At 39.0% G+C, this 16,680-nt stretch overlaps 1 protein-coding gene and 1 long non-coding RNA gene across 4 annotated transcripts in view; one reads left to right on the plus strand and one right to left on the minus strand.

Moving 5' to 3' along the window:
• Positions 1–16,680, minus strand: part of LOC129763224 (glutamate receptor ionotropic, kainate 2) — a 420,593-nt gene that overhangs the window by 105,959 nt on the left and 297,954 nt on the right. For all 3 annotated transcript variants that reach the window (XR_008740836.1, XM_055762105.1, XM_055762106.1), the window contains exons 9-11: positions 16,380–16,532; positions 15,740–16,128; positions 1,786–2,046 (exon numbers count right to left, since the gene is read on the minus strand). Coding sequence is in view for 2 of the 3 variants with exons in the window: in XM_055762105.1 (XP_055618080.1) it covers positions 1,786–2,046; positions 15,740–16,128; positions 16,380–16,532 (803 nt within the window). In the remaining variant the exon portion in view is untranslated. The remainder of the gene's footprint in view (positions 1–1,785; positions 2,047–15,739; positions 16,129–16,379; positions 16,533–16,680) is intronic.
• On the plus strand, positions 5,124–5,975 carry LOC129763226 (uncharacterized). The gene is made up of 3 exons (XR_008740838.1): positions 5,124–5,270; positions 5,384–5,479; positions 5,545–5,975. It is a non-coding gene; the product is annotated as an uncharacterized LOC129763226 (long non-coding RNA).

The following is a 16,680-nucleotide window of genomic DNA, read 5'->3' on the forward strand; positions in this document are numbered from 1 at the left end:
CTGATTTTCAAAAGAAATTTAATTATGTTGACGAATCACGTTTTTCAGTGTATCTTGTTTTTGTGTAAGAATTTTTTTATTGGTGCCCAATGAGGTATATATCAAGGTGAAGCAGTAGGCGAAGTATACTTGTATTCGCATGCAAAATTTCGTGTCGTAATTATTTGCGTTCTCTATGAAATGTATATGGTGGAAACAAAACAATGTTCAATATACTCATGGTTAATGATGATTTGAGCCCAATTTCTCATTAAATCTTGCAACGGTTTGTTTTTTAACAGATGAGAATTGTATTGTTACTTATTTCCATCATTTATATAGTAAAAAGGTCCAGAGAGCAGTCGTATTCTTAGTCCTCGGAAGTATTAACATTTTCGGTGAAATACTGCTTAATTGAACACTATTTTCCCACATCACACACACCGACACTGAGAGCCATAGTAATGGTACGGTAAAACTAACGAAACTTCATTTGTTTCTATGGCCGTGGGGGAGTGAAAATGTTGTACTGAAATGTTGTTCACTCGTCTTTTTCAACGTAATTTCATAAATATCAACTGCACGCTGTCACATTATATTCATAATCCGCGGGAACTTCAATAAAGTGTATGTTTTTCATTGATAAAACACATACTGAAAATAGCATTTTCACATGGATGTGATTGGTAATCGAATATAAACACAACGACTAACGTCACTATGTCAGAAATAGTTATGGCATGGCATGCTATGTCGCTCGAAAAATCACCATCTTCATTACCTTTTTTCCAGGACATTGATTGGTGCCTCAAATTTTACAAGCTGACAGTTTCATTTTCCATGAGATCTTCCATCTGAACCATACTATTTTTCGGCCTCAGTCTTGTTTTTAAATTTTGGTCAGAGAAGTGGAGTTTTTATGTAAAATTTTTATTCTGTTAAACACGTTTTGAGGAGCACCGTCAGCTTCTGCTCTCCCCCATCACCAAATGAAGATCAATGAACATGCTGCTTCAGGTGCAAAATTTAAAGCGATGATCTCGGAAGCCTTTGCCACAATTACTGCATCCATTATTTCAACACAATCGGAAAGCTTTCCAATGATGCTATTGAACCTGTTGAAATACATTTTCCGTAACGATATGTCAGACGACTTCCGGCCACTGTCTGTCGCAGAATGCGTTCGAAAGCGGTTTTCGGAGAAAGACACTGCCAGTCAGTCAGCGCTAGCTGCCAATAATAACCGCCTGTAGAATGTGAACATTGAGTGTGGGAGGTGGCAGCCACGCCGCCTCTGGCACCCATCACGCAATATCCCAGTTATCTCTGCCTCGGAAGGCGAGCCAAACCCCGGCGGGGTTTGAATAAAATCTGCCATAGAATAGAATCACAGCCGGAGAAATGCCATCGTGGCGCCGATTGATGCTAATGGTTCTTCCCCCTGCCCCTGACTCTCTGGGTGGTTTTTTGAAGTGGTATCCATTAGGGAGAATTTCGGAGCTAGTTGAGTCACCCCTCGAATAGTTCGTCTTCATCAGAATTCAACTCAAGCGAATCGCAATTTTCAAAACTATTCACAAGCCACTACGCCAACCGCGGTGGAATATTGTTGCCGCTATCTACAAGCCATAAATTCCCGGATTTGCATCTGTTACTGTCATCGTTCGCGAAAGCATCCCGATATGAGCACAGTTATTCAAAACCAGAATAGAAAGGTTGGGGAGAAACTGTGAACTACCGAAAAAATGTATGTGTGTAAATGAGGACCAAAAAAAATACAGAAACGAACAGAAGCGAATAACTCACCGCGCTAGGATGAACAGCAGGACGGACACGCCGAGATAAGCCGTCGCCATGTAGATCCACACATCGAGCGAGAGTGGCGACAGGAAGGAGAACAGATTCGGGGGCTGTTTGACCGGCTTCCGGTAGAGGACGGATATGCCCAGATTCATGAAAGGCATCGTGAAGTCGACCACCTGCTCCCGGTCGAAGGTGATGGTGAGATCGGCGATGGCCAGGTCGGCCCGCTGCTCCAGCAGCTCCTTGATCATGCCGTCCCATTCGCTGTAGCAAGAGAGAGAGAGAGAAAAAAACGGAAACGGAAGAAAGGTAGACGAGAACGAGTTGTAATATTTTAATCTGGCTAGTTAGCAACCGTGTGGCGGTAAATCTCTCTTAATATCAAAATGTAGTTAGTAAGTTAATGTAAACATACACACAGAGCAGGACGTGGGAAAAAAATGTGAACGGATTTACCGTTTTTCGCAAGCCATCAGCGGAAAGGTAAATTGCTTTTCGCGTAATTCCGCGATTATACTTCCACTATCCATACATTGTGCGGCTCTTGAATAATAAATCAAGGCGGGAAGTGTTGCGACTTGAAGCGCGTATGTATGCTGAGATTACTAAATTTGACTGTTTATTCATCACACAGGAAACTACTTGAAAAAATATACGTGTTTTGAACAACGATTTTGTTAGGACCATATCTTGGTTTCCGTCCGAAAAAGGCATTTAAGTACATTAAAGGGTGTGTCACATCAAATTGCATCACGGAAAAAACGCTGTAGAAATTTAATTTTTAGGAATTATATCTTCAGCTTTCGCTTATAATCAGATAAGAGTGTATAGATCACGTTGGCCATGCTTCACTGTCATTTTTTCGTAAATTTGTAAAAATGTCGTCGAACGAAAAAGAGCGTCGTGAATTAATCCTGTGCACTCATTTCGTGAATAAGGAGTTGTCACATCGGGACATCGGTAAGATGCTGGGAATCGTCCAATCCACGGTCAGCAGAGTACTAAAACGATACTTCGAGAACCTAACCATCGACCGGAAGGTGAAGAACGGCAAAAATGGATGCTCCGTCAGTGAAAAAGATCACAAGCGCGTAGTTAAGCAGTTTAGACATGATCCGAGAAGTTCGGTCCGGGATGTCGCCAATAAGCTGAATTTGTCAAGTTCATTCGTCCAGCGGACCAAGCAGCGGGAGGGCCTGCGTACATACAAGGTTCAGAAGGCTACTAACCGCGACGAAAAGCAAATCATGGTGGGGAAGACGCGAGCCCGGAAGCTGTTCACCGAAATGCTGACGAAGCCACATTGCCTGGTAATGGACGACGAAACCTACGTCAAAGCGGAGAGGAGATTCGCAAGCAGAAACTATCCAAGTTTGCAAAAAAAGTACATGGTGTGGCAAGCGATCTGCTCTTGCGGAAAGCGGAGCGCCCCCTTCGTGATGACCGACACGGTAAACGGGCAGGTTTACCTTAAGGAGTGCCTTACTACCACTATTGAAGCAGCAGGAGGGCCCGACCATCTTCTGGCCGGATCTCGCTTCGTGCCACTGTTCAAAGGACGTGTTGGAGTGGTACGAACCGAAGTTCCGGCCCAACGCGCCGGAGCTTCGACCAATAGAGAAATATTGGGCGATTATGAAGCAGGCCCTCCGGAAGAACCCAAAAGTTGTCAAATCGGAGGCGGACTTCAAGAGAAAATGGATTTCTGTTAAAAAAAACTACAACCTGACGTTGTACAGAACCTTATGGACGGGGTAAAGAGGAAGGTGCGAGCATACGGGCTTGGGCTCGAAGTATGAATAAAAAGAAAATGCCAAAAGTTGTTTAATAGTTTTTATTTTACTGTCTAAAATTTTCAAAAGGATCGGTCTACTGGGCGAATTTCTACAGCGTTTTTTCCGTGATGCAATTTGATGTGACACACCCTTTATATGTATTATTATTATGTTTAATCACAATGGAACCGTTTAACTTCAAAAGTTTCACTTTTTTTTTATTTTCTAGTTTTCGATACATTGTTGAGGTTTTAAGAAAATATGTAATCAGTCGTTTTGTAGCGGCCGCTATCTTCGATTTTTAAGGTCATGAAATACGTAGTTTTATAATGACTGTAGAGATAAAGGTGTATTCCAAATTGCAGATCAATCGATCAACAAGAAAGGTGTCAAATTCTATTAATGTGAAACAAAGAAACATACAAATATACAAACATATTACAGGGCAAACTAAATAAAACCGTTTAACAAAGAATTAAACAACGCTCATCAGAATGTTATTTTGAAAAGTGTGGGAATTCAATTCAATCTCTGACCTTCCTTCAAAGTTTTCCCAAATTTTCTGATTTTTCTCTCCACTATATTGATCCACGGGCAGAGACGAATACAATAAAATAAAGAGGCTCAAATCGAACCATTCCTTCCTCGGGTTTTGCACTTACCAACACATTTGGCTTTCCATTTTTATTTATCCAGATAGATATAAATTCACGCTAGTGTAGACGGTTGATGCGATTTCTATAAATCTCTTCATATTTCTTCACATGAATATATCACTAGTCTAAACACACCCATCATCAACATTATTTTTTTACGAAAGGCATTGATGTAATTTCGATTATTGACACTAATGTAATCCTAAGGGCGATTACACATTATCCGGTTTCCGCCGGACCGGTTAGAATCCCAAATGGCAAATTTCGACCGTACCAACCTCTTCACGGCGCCGTGATGCAGCCGTCCACTGCGACTGCAATGTCCGGTGACCGGACAAGCATTATACGCGATGACAGTAGTATTGTGTCGACGTCTGGTACAGACACCGGTTTGGGAAAGTAAATCATTCTCTATGAGAATATCAGACCTTAAGACAGTTAAATTGTTCAAACTTTTAATGAAAATTTTTACTTTATATTATGTGATCACTTAAAACTCGTAATACTGATTCTTACTTAACCATTTTTGTATAATTTTCTTGATATTGTCACTAAAACTCATCATTGTAATATGAAATTATTATGAAACACAATTCTTGTTCAGGGGGTTTTCATCACTTGCAAAAGAACGTGCAATTGCATTGCATTAAGCATTAAGAACATATTTTATAAGAAAATGTTAATTTTCATTCATAATTTTTATTTTTAAATATGTGTTAACTGCACCCGAAAATCAATTAAATATCACTATCAATTCCCAAAAGCGGAGCACGAACCTCCACGCGAATTGACAGTTGTTTTCATGTCTGTTAGTATTAGTACAATTCAGGCAATTTTTCGCCCCATATATTAGTATGTGTGTGCCATTTGACGTTTGTTTGTTGATTTTGAAATCAAACAGAATTTGCAAGTGGTATGGACACTGAATTTTTTATTTCGCTTCTTTATTCAGCTGCAGTGAAAAATTTCAGTGATGAAAGTTTCTGCTCAAAGCGAAGCAATGATCACAGGCACACGAGGTCGTCATGGAGTGTTTTGCCATGGATTGTGTTCAACGGTGTGTAGTGTCTTCTGACAAATTAATCGAGCTATTAAATTAACTTCTGTTTATGTTTAGCTCACAGCAACTACGAGTTCTTAAATTATCTTCCGTTTTTGTATTGTTCACAGATTCGCTACTGAACAAGTTCGATGATGTCAAATAAATCTCCAACTGGTTCTTCAAAGGGCATATTTTGAGCGACTTTATCGAGATTTTATGAGGAGGTCAGTCTTTGTTTATTTGAGCACATCTAAAATAGCTCTCCTAATATTCTTATTGGGTATTTCAGACAGTTTGACCTGATTTGGGTCGCGATCGACGACGAGGTGGTCGAGGCTCGGCTTGAGGAACTCTAGCCCAAAATGTCCGATCTGTGATCGGTGATCGAGATGCCCGACACCGAAGCATCGGTTCTGTCATAACAAAATCACCCAAATCTCAAATTAAAATATCTGAGTCAGGCATTCTTTGCCCAAGATCCACGTATAAATAGCTGTGCGTTGATTTGCTATGCGCTCGAGAAGCTACCGCTGCCCCAGGAGTAGGTGCTCGACGAATTGCGGCATATGCTGAGCCCGTTTCTGGACGAGGATCTTCGGATGCAGCAATGGGATAGCATTTGAATGAATCATTATGTTATTTTTAGGAAGGAATTATGATGTTATTTTAATCGTACAGATTTCTACTGTAATGGTGAAATAAAAAACACTCTAGAATGAATGGAAGGGCATATATTATCTCGTAGACAAATTCCAAGACAATCACAGGAAATGAACACATTACACATATAAATAAATAGTGCCGCTAGCTTCTTACGGAATGTTATTATTTTTTCGGTCTTAAAATTGTACACTTGTTTCTGAGACTGTGAACTGTGAACCAATATGTGGCAACAGAACGTGTGAAAAAATCATGCTATTTGTGTATGTTTAGAAACAAAATAACTGAGCGTATGAATGACTACACCGCAACTGGACTAAATTTAGTTATTCTAAAGTGGGGCGGAAGTATTTACGATAGGTGCTGCAAGAACACCGTTATGATCCAGGATGCGCTAATGCCGTGAGGGCTGCTCTTACTTTGACCATGCTCCTGATGTGCCACACAATATGAAAACGCTCGTGGTTGCCGCAGCAGCTGTGGTTTTAAAATTTTCGGTCTGCAAACAGCTGCATGTAGCCGGAATATTTGCAGCAATGTGTACCTGTCAATCCACTATATAAATAAATGCATGCATGTCTATGTGAGAGATGTACAGTTTTGTGTAGTGTATTTGTATGTGAGAGATGTACGGTTTTGTGTAGCGCGAGGTCTCTTTCACATTGTTATCCGGTTTTCCGTCCAAACCCAGCGGCGTTTTTTGAAACCGGTCCGGCAGAAACCGGATAATGTGTAATCGGCCTAACGTTACGTTCAAAAAATGTTCGTTATGGTCAACGTTGGATTTTTCGAACACTCAATTTCCCCGGCTGTTTTTCTGTAGGAGGCTCAATGTTTTTTGACCTATATTACAATGTATGCTCTTTTATCATAGTAATACTGTAGAAAGGTTCATATATTTATGTGTTTTATTGGGGTTTTTGATATGAAATCGAAAACACCTTCCAAACATTCTTCCTTCCTTTCAATCGAATTTATTGCCCAATAAAGTTGTAAAAAATTGATGTGATGAAATCGATGGTAAGTGGTAGCTAATAAATTGAGCTGTCTTTTGGTGCAAAAACATTAACATATGGTTGCTTCCCAAACACATGAACAATTATCAAAGTTGCTGTTCGATTTTTCGAACGCTTGGCCTAAAATGAGTTAATTCCGGACACTCTCATGCAACTCCTTCAATAAGAAATTGCATCGTTTACTTTGATCCGCTGTCCGGGATCAAAATCATCTGCTGAATATGCTTTCAATTCCGGACATTGGTCTGTAAAACACAAACATTTGTTTTGATTTTTGACGTAGGACTACGTCTTTCATTTCTGTACCGGGGTGTAAGTTCAAAGTTTCGAAAACGAGAGAGTGACGCTGGACTGCAAGATTTTGAACGTTAATACCTCTTTACCGGCTGAATGGAGTGATATAATAATCACTTCATCCGAAAAATAAAATGTCAACGAATTATATGATTGTCACTTATTGTTCCAAAAAATCGTTTCAATAGCTTAAAAATTGCTTTGAAAGCAAGCTATTTAAATCGTAACAATCTAGCTCATTGATGATGATTGGTGATCGCAATGTGTTCCCGAACACGGACGCAAAATCTAGGCACCTGGAGAAACCGTCATAGCGAATACATGCAAGCTGTGACTTGTTTTGCTCGCTTGTATTAGTGTTTGGGAAATCATAGCGGACACACGCAAGGCGAGAGTACTTTCACTCGAATCAGTTTCTGTTCTGCTTTCGCATGGAACAGTCATGAAAAATCACGAAACCACATCACGATAAAAACGAAATGAATTTTATGCAAGGTTATATAGACTTTATTTCGTTTCTATTCTGCGCATGGAGTGATCATAAAAAATCTCGTGTTATTCTCACGAAAACAAAAATGAATGATGTATCAAACATCTTCAGTTGCTTTTACAAGGCGACTCAAATTCCATCGGTTCGTTTCGGGACAAAGTTCGAAAGAGTTGAATTTTATGTTAATAACAATTCCATACTTATACTCATCCACCCACACACTAACAAGAAAAACTTTCAGCAATTTTTCAAAATATTGATTCATTCATGCATTAAGAATTGATTCAGATGCACTTTCAAATAAATGATTACCGAGCCAACGGTAGTCCTACGTCTACCTCGCGGATATATCAGAGATTTAACCCACATCTTGTTTTGTCTTTTTTTTTTAATAACAGCTACGTACAATGCTTATCACTACACTAAATTGATACAAAAGTAATCAACTTGCAAAAGATGTTATGGCATTGGTATGATATTGATCCAACAGCTTTACTGTACTCGGTTTGCTTTCAAGGTAAACAAGATATATTTTCTGTCGTCACCGCCTACTGATATAAGAATTACACAGGCTACTACGACCAATAAAATATACATTCTCTCGAAAAAATGTACCGCGAATTTGAGTTTTATTGAAAACTGAAAAATCGTTCAAATACTTGAAATCAAGGTTTAAAAAAAAAAAATTGTCAATTCCAAATATATTAAAACTGCATGAAATGTCGAGATTTGCAAAATTGTTTGCCAAAAATTTATTTTTCAGACAAAAAAACAACCGAGTGCCATAAAGTCAATTTTTAGAAAAAAATAATTCTCAAGATAATAATAAATCTTGACGTTTCATGCAATTTTAGGACATTACATTCCATCCTTTGACCAGAATTTTGCAGGTATCTTAGTTTTTGAGTTATTATTTTTTGTTAAAAAAATTAAGATGTTTTTCCTTTTCAAAAAGTGGTCTAGTTTTTTTTTTTTGAAGATTTCAAGTATAGAAATTTGCTTAATGACTCAGGTATTTACACATTCATGCCACACATGTTTCACTGCTATCTGGAATGGTGCTGCCAACTCCTAAGACGAGTTGGCATGAACGTCGTCATTTCTGAGTTTCCCAAAATTTGGAATTTGAAATACAATTCTGAGAAAAGCAACAACGCACCATGCGATAATTGACACTGGAAATGGATTTTTAGGTGAAATAATGCATTCCTTTATCTTCTATCTAGCTGTCTATATAAATAAAAATGGAAGGTGTAAAAAATGGATAGCCAAATGTGTTGGTAAGCGCAAAACTGAAGGAATGTATCGTTTGATTTGAGCCGTCTCTATTTTGTTGAATTCGTATTTGAACATTAATGAATGTTACGGAGAGAAAAATCGGGAAATTTTCGGAAACTGTAAAGGAAAAAGAAAAAATCCAGAAATTTTAATTCTCATATGTTCCAAAATCACAAATCCATATTCAAATCCATTGGATATTTGGGCTAACGAAATTATTCTAAAGTGGTAATGGATCAAATGAAATCCCGCGTGTTTTAAGCATTCAAATAACATCAAGCAAATTAATAGATAGAGATATTATAACTAGCTGTAAACTACTAAAAGTTCATTCGCCTCGGCCTTGAAAAAAACCTATCTGTAGATCAATTAACGTATAATTCGGGGATTGAACACGTTGATCAAATTTTATCTTCTAAAAAGGATCAAATATTTGGCTTTTGCCAAACTGTATATATGCACCTCAATGCGGTACATATCGGGGTAAAGCAGTAGCAGAAGCAGTTATATCGAGTTTTGACGTAGGACTACGTCTTTCATATCTATATCGGGGTGTAAAATCAAAGTTTCGAAACCGAAAGCGTTACGCCGAAGACCGAGATTTTGAGTGTTAATAGTTCCTAAACAACCGAACGAAATGTTCTGATAAACGCTTCATTCGAAAGATAAAATGTCTACGCGTTATATACTTGTTACTTTTTCATACAAAAACTTGTTTCAATAGCCTTAAAATTGCTTTTAAAACAGGTTATTGACATCGTCAATCGGTATATAAGCGAGCGCCGCTCGGAAAACCACTCAGTTATAATTGAACAGCGATTGGAGCATGTTGTCGCTGTTGTGGTGAAGCTAACTTCGTTTATCATGAAAGCGCGGATGAACGGTGTCACCAAGAGCCTGTTTGTGCACCTTAGGCCAGAAGGGAATCCATCAGGAGGAGAGTGATGCCACAAACGGTTCCGCTTGAGACATCGGAGCAGCCACCACACACACACATACACGCGCGGAACTATTTTCGTTTGGTTGCCATCCAGCATCGAGAAGATTCCGGAAAGATGTCATCGTTGCTGACAAATAATATACCAGTTCCCCTGGGAATTGAAAGAAAAACATTCAAGCGAAAGAGTTTATTTTGATGTTTTCTAACCATATAACACTGCGACCAAATACATTTGGTTTTGTGATTTTCCAATCAAGTGCAATGAGCAGGTGGTTATCGAGTTAGCATTAACCACTAGTGGGTTTCGAGTATTATCGAGGAGAATCTGTAAAGATGTTATCGTTGCTGAAAAATTATATACCAGTTCCCTTGGAATTCAAAATTAAATTCAAGCGAAAGAGTTTATTATGTTTTCTATCCATATAATACTGCGACCAAATACATATGGTTTTGTGATTTTTCAATCAATTGCGATCAACGTAAGACCACGTCTTTCGGCAATTCATTAGAGGTGCAATGAATATTGAGAACGAATTCCCGCTCTATACGAACTGGCAAACGATGTTTACTCAACAATTTCTCAAACGAGAAATGGGTGTTGTGAGAAAGGATGAGCGAACGCAAAAATTATGTAGACTGATTTGATGCAACAGATATTTGGTATATTGGAAATGGAATACAAATCATATCCCAATACAAGCAATGTATTATACAACTTCCTTGTGATTGCTTCTTTTGCTGAATATTGTGCCTTCAGCGTAACGTTCTCGTTTTCGAAGTCCCCCAAATATTAATTTATTCATTCATTCAGGATTGATTCAGATGCAACTAAAAACAAATCAACGACCGAGGCGGCCGATTGACTGGGCCATTTCCTGAGATAACACGCTCACCAAACTTGATTTTCAATAAATCGATTCTTAAATTCCCTGTGTGGCTTGTGGCGCCGTCCTGTTGAAACCACATATTGTCCAAGTTCATATCATCCAATTCGGGCCAAAAATATTCGGTTATCATTGAGCGGTAGCGATTCCTATTCACAGTAACGTGGCGTTTTGATCATCACGTAAGAAGTACGGTCAATGACGCCGCCGGACCATGAACCGCACCAAACCGTAACTGTTTCGGGATTCAATGGTGACTCATGGAGTACGTGTGGATTGCTGCCTGATCAATAACGTATATTTTTCTTATTGACGAAGCCATTCAGCCAGAAATGGGCCTCATCGCTGAAGATGATTTTTCGCTCTTAAAGTTGAGGCCATTGACTCCGAATTTCGGTAGTAAATTTTAATAATCTCGACTCGTTGTTCGATACTATATCCATTATGAAACCTGACTGAAGAGAAATGTCAAGAGAGCGGAAATAAATATGGCGTCGTTTGCTGTCCCTATCGGTCTAATTTTGTAGCGTCCCTATGCCCGTTATTTGTATTGGCAAGCAAAATATGGTGTAGTAATTGTTTGCGTCCAATATAAATAGTATAAGGAAAAAGCAAAGCAATGTTCAAAATAATCACGATTTCGTGATGATTTGAGCCATAACTCTAATGAAATCTTGCAACTGTTATTTATGTGGTAAAAAGAACTAAACAACAGTCGTATGCTTAGTCCTCAAAAGTAGTAACATTCTCTGTGATATGCTGATTAATTGAAGACGATTTACTCACATTATACACACCGACATTGAGATCCTTAACACATTGCGGACCGCTCACGAGTTTTCTCATGTTTCGCGTTCCGTCTGTTACGGATGGATCACGAAATAACCCGTGTTTTCTACACTTGATGGTTAAATCCTTGGTTTACCAAGAATCCAACAAGGCCTACCGATGGCTCGCCTTCGTCTCATCCACACCGAAGGAAATGATCTCGTTCGTGGAATCCGAACAAATGAAGCGTTCAAGTTTGCCCTAAAACGTGCGGTCCTTAATATGTTAAAATTATCAACTACGTTTCGTTGAAACAATGAAAGCTCCTTTGTTTCTAGGATCGTGGGGGAGTGAAAATGGCGCGCTAAAAATCACTTTTATCTGTCTTTTTCGAAGTGACTTCACTAATATCCACTTCACGCTGTCACATCATATTCATAACCGGTGGGAACTCCAATTAATTGTATGTTTTTTATTGATGAAACACATACTGAATATAGCATTTCCACATGGATGTGGTAGGCAATCAAATATAAACACAACGACTGACGTCGACTGACATTTCTGAAATAGTAATGGCAGCGCATGCTATGTCGCTCGAAAAACCACCATCTTCATTATTTTTTTTCCAAGATATGTGAGCATCCTTAAGGCCCATTTATACGTTGCTTGACAATATGCAGCTACTGAACTGGTGAACTTATGAATCCGTTCACACAGTGTGAGCTGCTGACGTGAAACCAAATACTACAGCACGGGTTTACCAGGGATGCCAGGTGATTTTTCAAATGTCCATCAAATAGTCAAAAACAGCAATCAGGTCCGAATTTGACAGATGATTGATCCGAAATCGACTTCTCTATTGGTAGTTTTCGTCTCAGGTTTTCAGTTTTTGGATTTTTTCAAATCGAATATGTATTCTGTTTCTTAGAACAATACTATTTTTTTTTTGCAAACGGTGAGTGAAAATTGAATGAAAATTGTGTCTGATAATGATTTTATACTATATATTTTCAAGAAAACTGTCTCAAAAAGAAAGCGTGCCATTTTGCAAAACAAAAAAAAACAATGATTTCTTTAAGAAACTATGAGGGTTTTATTGGTTTTTTCAATAATTTTCAAGTCTGTTCAAATCTTCGCATATTTTTAAATATCTTCAAAATGGAGACATTTCTTTAAATTTGGCATCCCTGATGGGAATGCTAAATGCTGTTTTTGACGTTTTGAAGGATGCGAGATCACACATGACTGGCATGATGTGTTCACACGGTGTGAGTAGCTGCACTGTAGTAACTGACTAGACCGACTCGTATGCTTATTCGCACCGTATAAACTAGGCTTAAGGCATCAAGAAAAATTACACTGAGAATTTTCTTTAGGAAAATAAATTTGAAATTAACACTAAATTTTGAACAACTCAAAAAATCGTTGAGAAATTGAACCAATTGAGAAATCGTTTGAGATTGATTAGCTGAGATTGTGAGGATTTGAAAAATTCACTTAAAGTTGATTTCGAAGATTTTTTTCTTCTAAAATTTCTCCATCTTGGAACTGCAATCAAAGTTTGGGCTATAGCTTCCTATTTTCATATCCGAAATATAAAGGGAAAAATAATGGTTTCAAAGTTTAATGATAAATTTCAATATTTTTCTCAGTGTTTTATTTCGATATTGCCTAATTAGTCCCTACAAATCATTCTTACACAGCTTTCCAAAACTTTTAAATAAAGATCATTCTAAAATAAATACCCTTTTTAATAACTTCTGAGACACAAAAAAAATTATAAGATGTTGTGTCCCATGCACGACCGCATTGTTGACGTAGAACTACGCTGTTATTTTATTCAAGTCGCGTGTTCATAACTTCAGATATTATTTTATAATGCTGTTAAATTTTAGAAATAACTGTTTAGTAGAATGGTTTGATCGCCCTGAAATGGTATTTTAAATTGTAGAATCAGTTGTTGATAATTCATTGATGATTCATTCTCGCCCTCGCAGAGCAATACCCTAGTCATAGACTCGGCTGCAGACATAGACTCGGCTGCAGTCGATTATATACTTGTTGCACCAGTACCATTATTCCACATCTTATAACTACATCCATATATCTTTGGCACCGTATGGAAACAACAACAAGGACAATATTCGCAAGTATCAAATATCATGCTACCTGTTATTTAGTATTGCCTCAGTGGAATCGCACCTCTAGGAATCGTTCGTACAACGTAAGTCAAGCGCCAAACAAGCGTTTGTTATAGCATGCAAACCGAGCCATACATTGGTGGCTCAAAGCTACTAGAAATATAAACACTTCTAATCATTTTGCGCTATTCTCAAAAAAAAAACTTCTTCTAATATTGACTGGCCTCGAAAAAAGTTGCATTACCAGCGAAACCAAACCACATAAAAAATTCGAGAACGACATTTACTTCCATGGTGACTAAATAAACGAAATAATCTCTTTCTGTTAATCTCAATAACTCCGAAAAGATTAGCATTGCTGAATATTTGCCTCAGCAGAGATTCATTACTACTACCCTAGCGCAAATATTTCCCCACCCACTATCTATAATTTGCACCACCAATGTACACGGGAACAGATACAAATGGGGTTTCAGCGTAGCGAAGATGCACTATTTTTACGTACGGGTTAAGAAGCACGCACGTACGCACACAAATATCCATATATCGATGGCTTGAAGCATCTAAATATACACACACTTATCTCCGTTTTGCGCTCTTCTCAACAGCCTTTTCTATTAATCTTACCTGTCTAGATTAGCTGTTAGCTGTTTTAGCTTAGCTGTTAGCCTTGGTGGAAAGAGTTTTGCTACCGCCATGCGAAACCAAATCACAGGCATAATTCCAGAACAATTATTTTCTTGGTGAGCCGACGATAGCCTAACTTGATGATTCCCCACACAATTGAGTAGCTCAAAACATTAATGCAATGGCATCAGTTTGATGCAATGATTGCAATGCCAGAGACATCAGCGAGTGAGTAACTTGGTCGCGTCCACCCTAATTGCTTTAAGAAAGGTACTCGATCCCCCGCCGTCCAGCTCGCCCAGCAACGGTGTTGTACAGTCAGCGTCCTTACGAAGAATGAACATTTGCCTCAGCGAGATCCACTGTTTATACTGTAGGCAAATATTCCCCTTCGTTCTTCTTCTTTTCCTTTGTTCACGGAGACTTTAAATCTTACGATTTCCCCTTCGTTGCTCGTTATTGACAGCTCTGTTCGGGAAATCACACAAATGGACAGAACAAATGTATGAGAAAATGAGATTGCTTCCAATTTTCATCAATTTAAACCATATACAGACTATGGGATAGTAATGTATAGCATATCAAACAAATCTTAGAGAATTTCCGATTCGATTGGTACGTAAATCGTGAAAATCCGTTCACAGCAAAAATAGTTATGAACGTTAACTTTATTTCATAAAAATGTTACCTGTTTTCTGATTTGGCACCCTTAATGTAAGACGTAGTTCTACGTCAAAAAATCCATCCGTAGAATATACTCATTCTCCTAAGTCTCCGTGTTCAACGTTCCATTCAAATTAAAAATATTGGTCGAGTGTTGGTTTTCCATACCAGTGTCCATCCGATTCAAAAATAGATCGATTTGGTTACGATTTGGCAGCGGTTTGCAGATTTTTAATTCGGTTCGTGAGGTTTTCTTTCACATTAACTTGTGTACGGATTTGTGATTCCTAACGGTGTGTTGTGTAATATTTATTTGCTGGTTGATAAGAAAAATCCTATCATGCTGCTCAACTTTGATAATTTTTGTGATTGTATCGGCATTTTGCTCGTAATTTGCTGTTATAATATCAGGACCATAATCACCATTCACAATTTCATCAGGCTGGCTTGCATTAGCCCAATTGGATGGACCAAACAAAAACAGCTAAAAATGTATTCTTTAGTGCGATAGTGTCACAATTTTGTGGATCCTAAATCGGAAATTCCAAAACATAAACAGCCATACTTACACAGTTGCAAAATAAATCATGAAACGAGAAGACTTCCTGTGTGAGGGATTGTATCAATTCGTCTGAACCACACTTTCGTCCGTCAACATTAAAACTCAATCCATTTTCGTGTATAAAGATTTCAGATTTTTTTTCTGAAATGTTCACTCACCCAGTCTCCTTATTGTAGCTTCCATATCTCCCATCCGGCGCGAGCCGGATCGAGTAGTTGAAGCCCAGTATCTTCGAGATCTCGTGTATCAAATCGATTGCGTACCCCTCGAACTGCGAGTTCCCCGTCAGCTTCTCGGCCGAGTCCTTCCGCATGCAGTAGGGAGAGCTGAGAATCGTCGTCACTATCAGCGTCTTGTTCTGCAGGATCTCCACGATCTCCTTCTGCTGTTCGCCATAGGTGCGGGTGAAGTTCACCCCCGAGGTGGAATTCCAGGTGCCACTCTTGCGCAGCCCCTGCGGTCCCAGTTCCACAATATCGAGCACGAAGTCACTGCGAAAGCCCTGGTGGTCAAATTTGATGACGTCCGTGAGCCCACGCATTTCCACCTGAAACGAAATCCGATGATGATGATCGTCACACAATTTCGACAGTCCGAATCCGGGCATTACTGGAATCTATCAAATTGCAACAAGGCTGAAGGGGGGTGATTAACGAGAACACAAAATTCAACCGCACGCTATGACTCCCAAACTAATTCCAGTGTTCGGTCGAGTTTGGTGAGTTCCGTTGGGCGGTTTCGGCCTGCTGTTTGTGTTTTGGGGACTGGGGAATTTTTGGGAGAGGGCGAGATACATACGATTTTCATGTAATTTATTAAACTGTAGCCGTGGGGCCAGGTGTCCTGGGCGTCACAGGACAGCGGATGGATGTCAATCTGCTGACTGGTGTCCAGGTCGTGCAACGCTTTTGCAAACAGGTGGACGGCGTCGTACATCAGTGCTGTTTCGGCCTGTTAAGTGCGGGGGATTGTGAGAAGAGAAAGGGATCATTAGATTTATTAGTCTATTGGAATGGCGATGTTTTGCGGTCTCCGCACTTTCGAGAGGGGGAGGTGTCATATTGAGCGTGGTTTATTTTAATTAATATTTTTGAGCCAC

Source organism: Toxorhynchites rutilus, chromosome 1 (genome assembly GCF_029784135.1).
Source record: "Toxorhynchites rutilus septentrionalis strain SRP chromosome 1, ASM2978413v1, whole genome shotgun sequence".
Classification (NCBI taxonomy): Eukaryota; Metazoa; Arthropoda; class Insecta; order Diptera; family Culicidae; genus Toxorhynchites; species Toxorhynchites rutilus.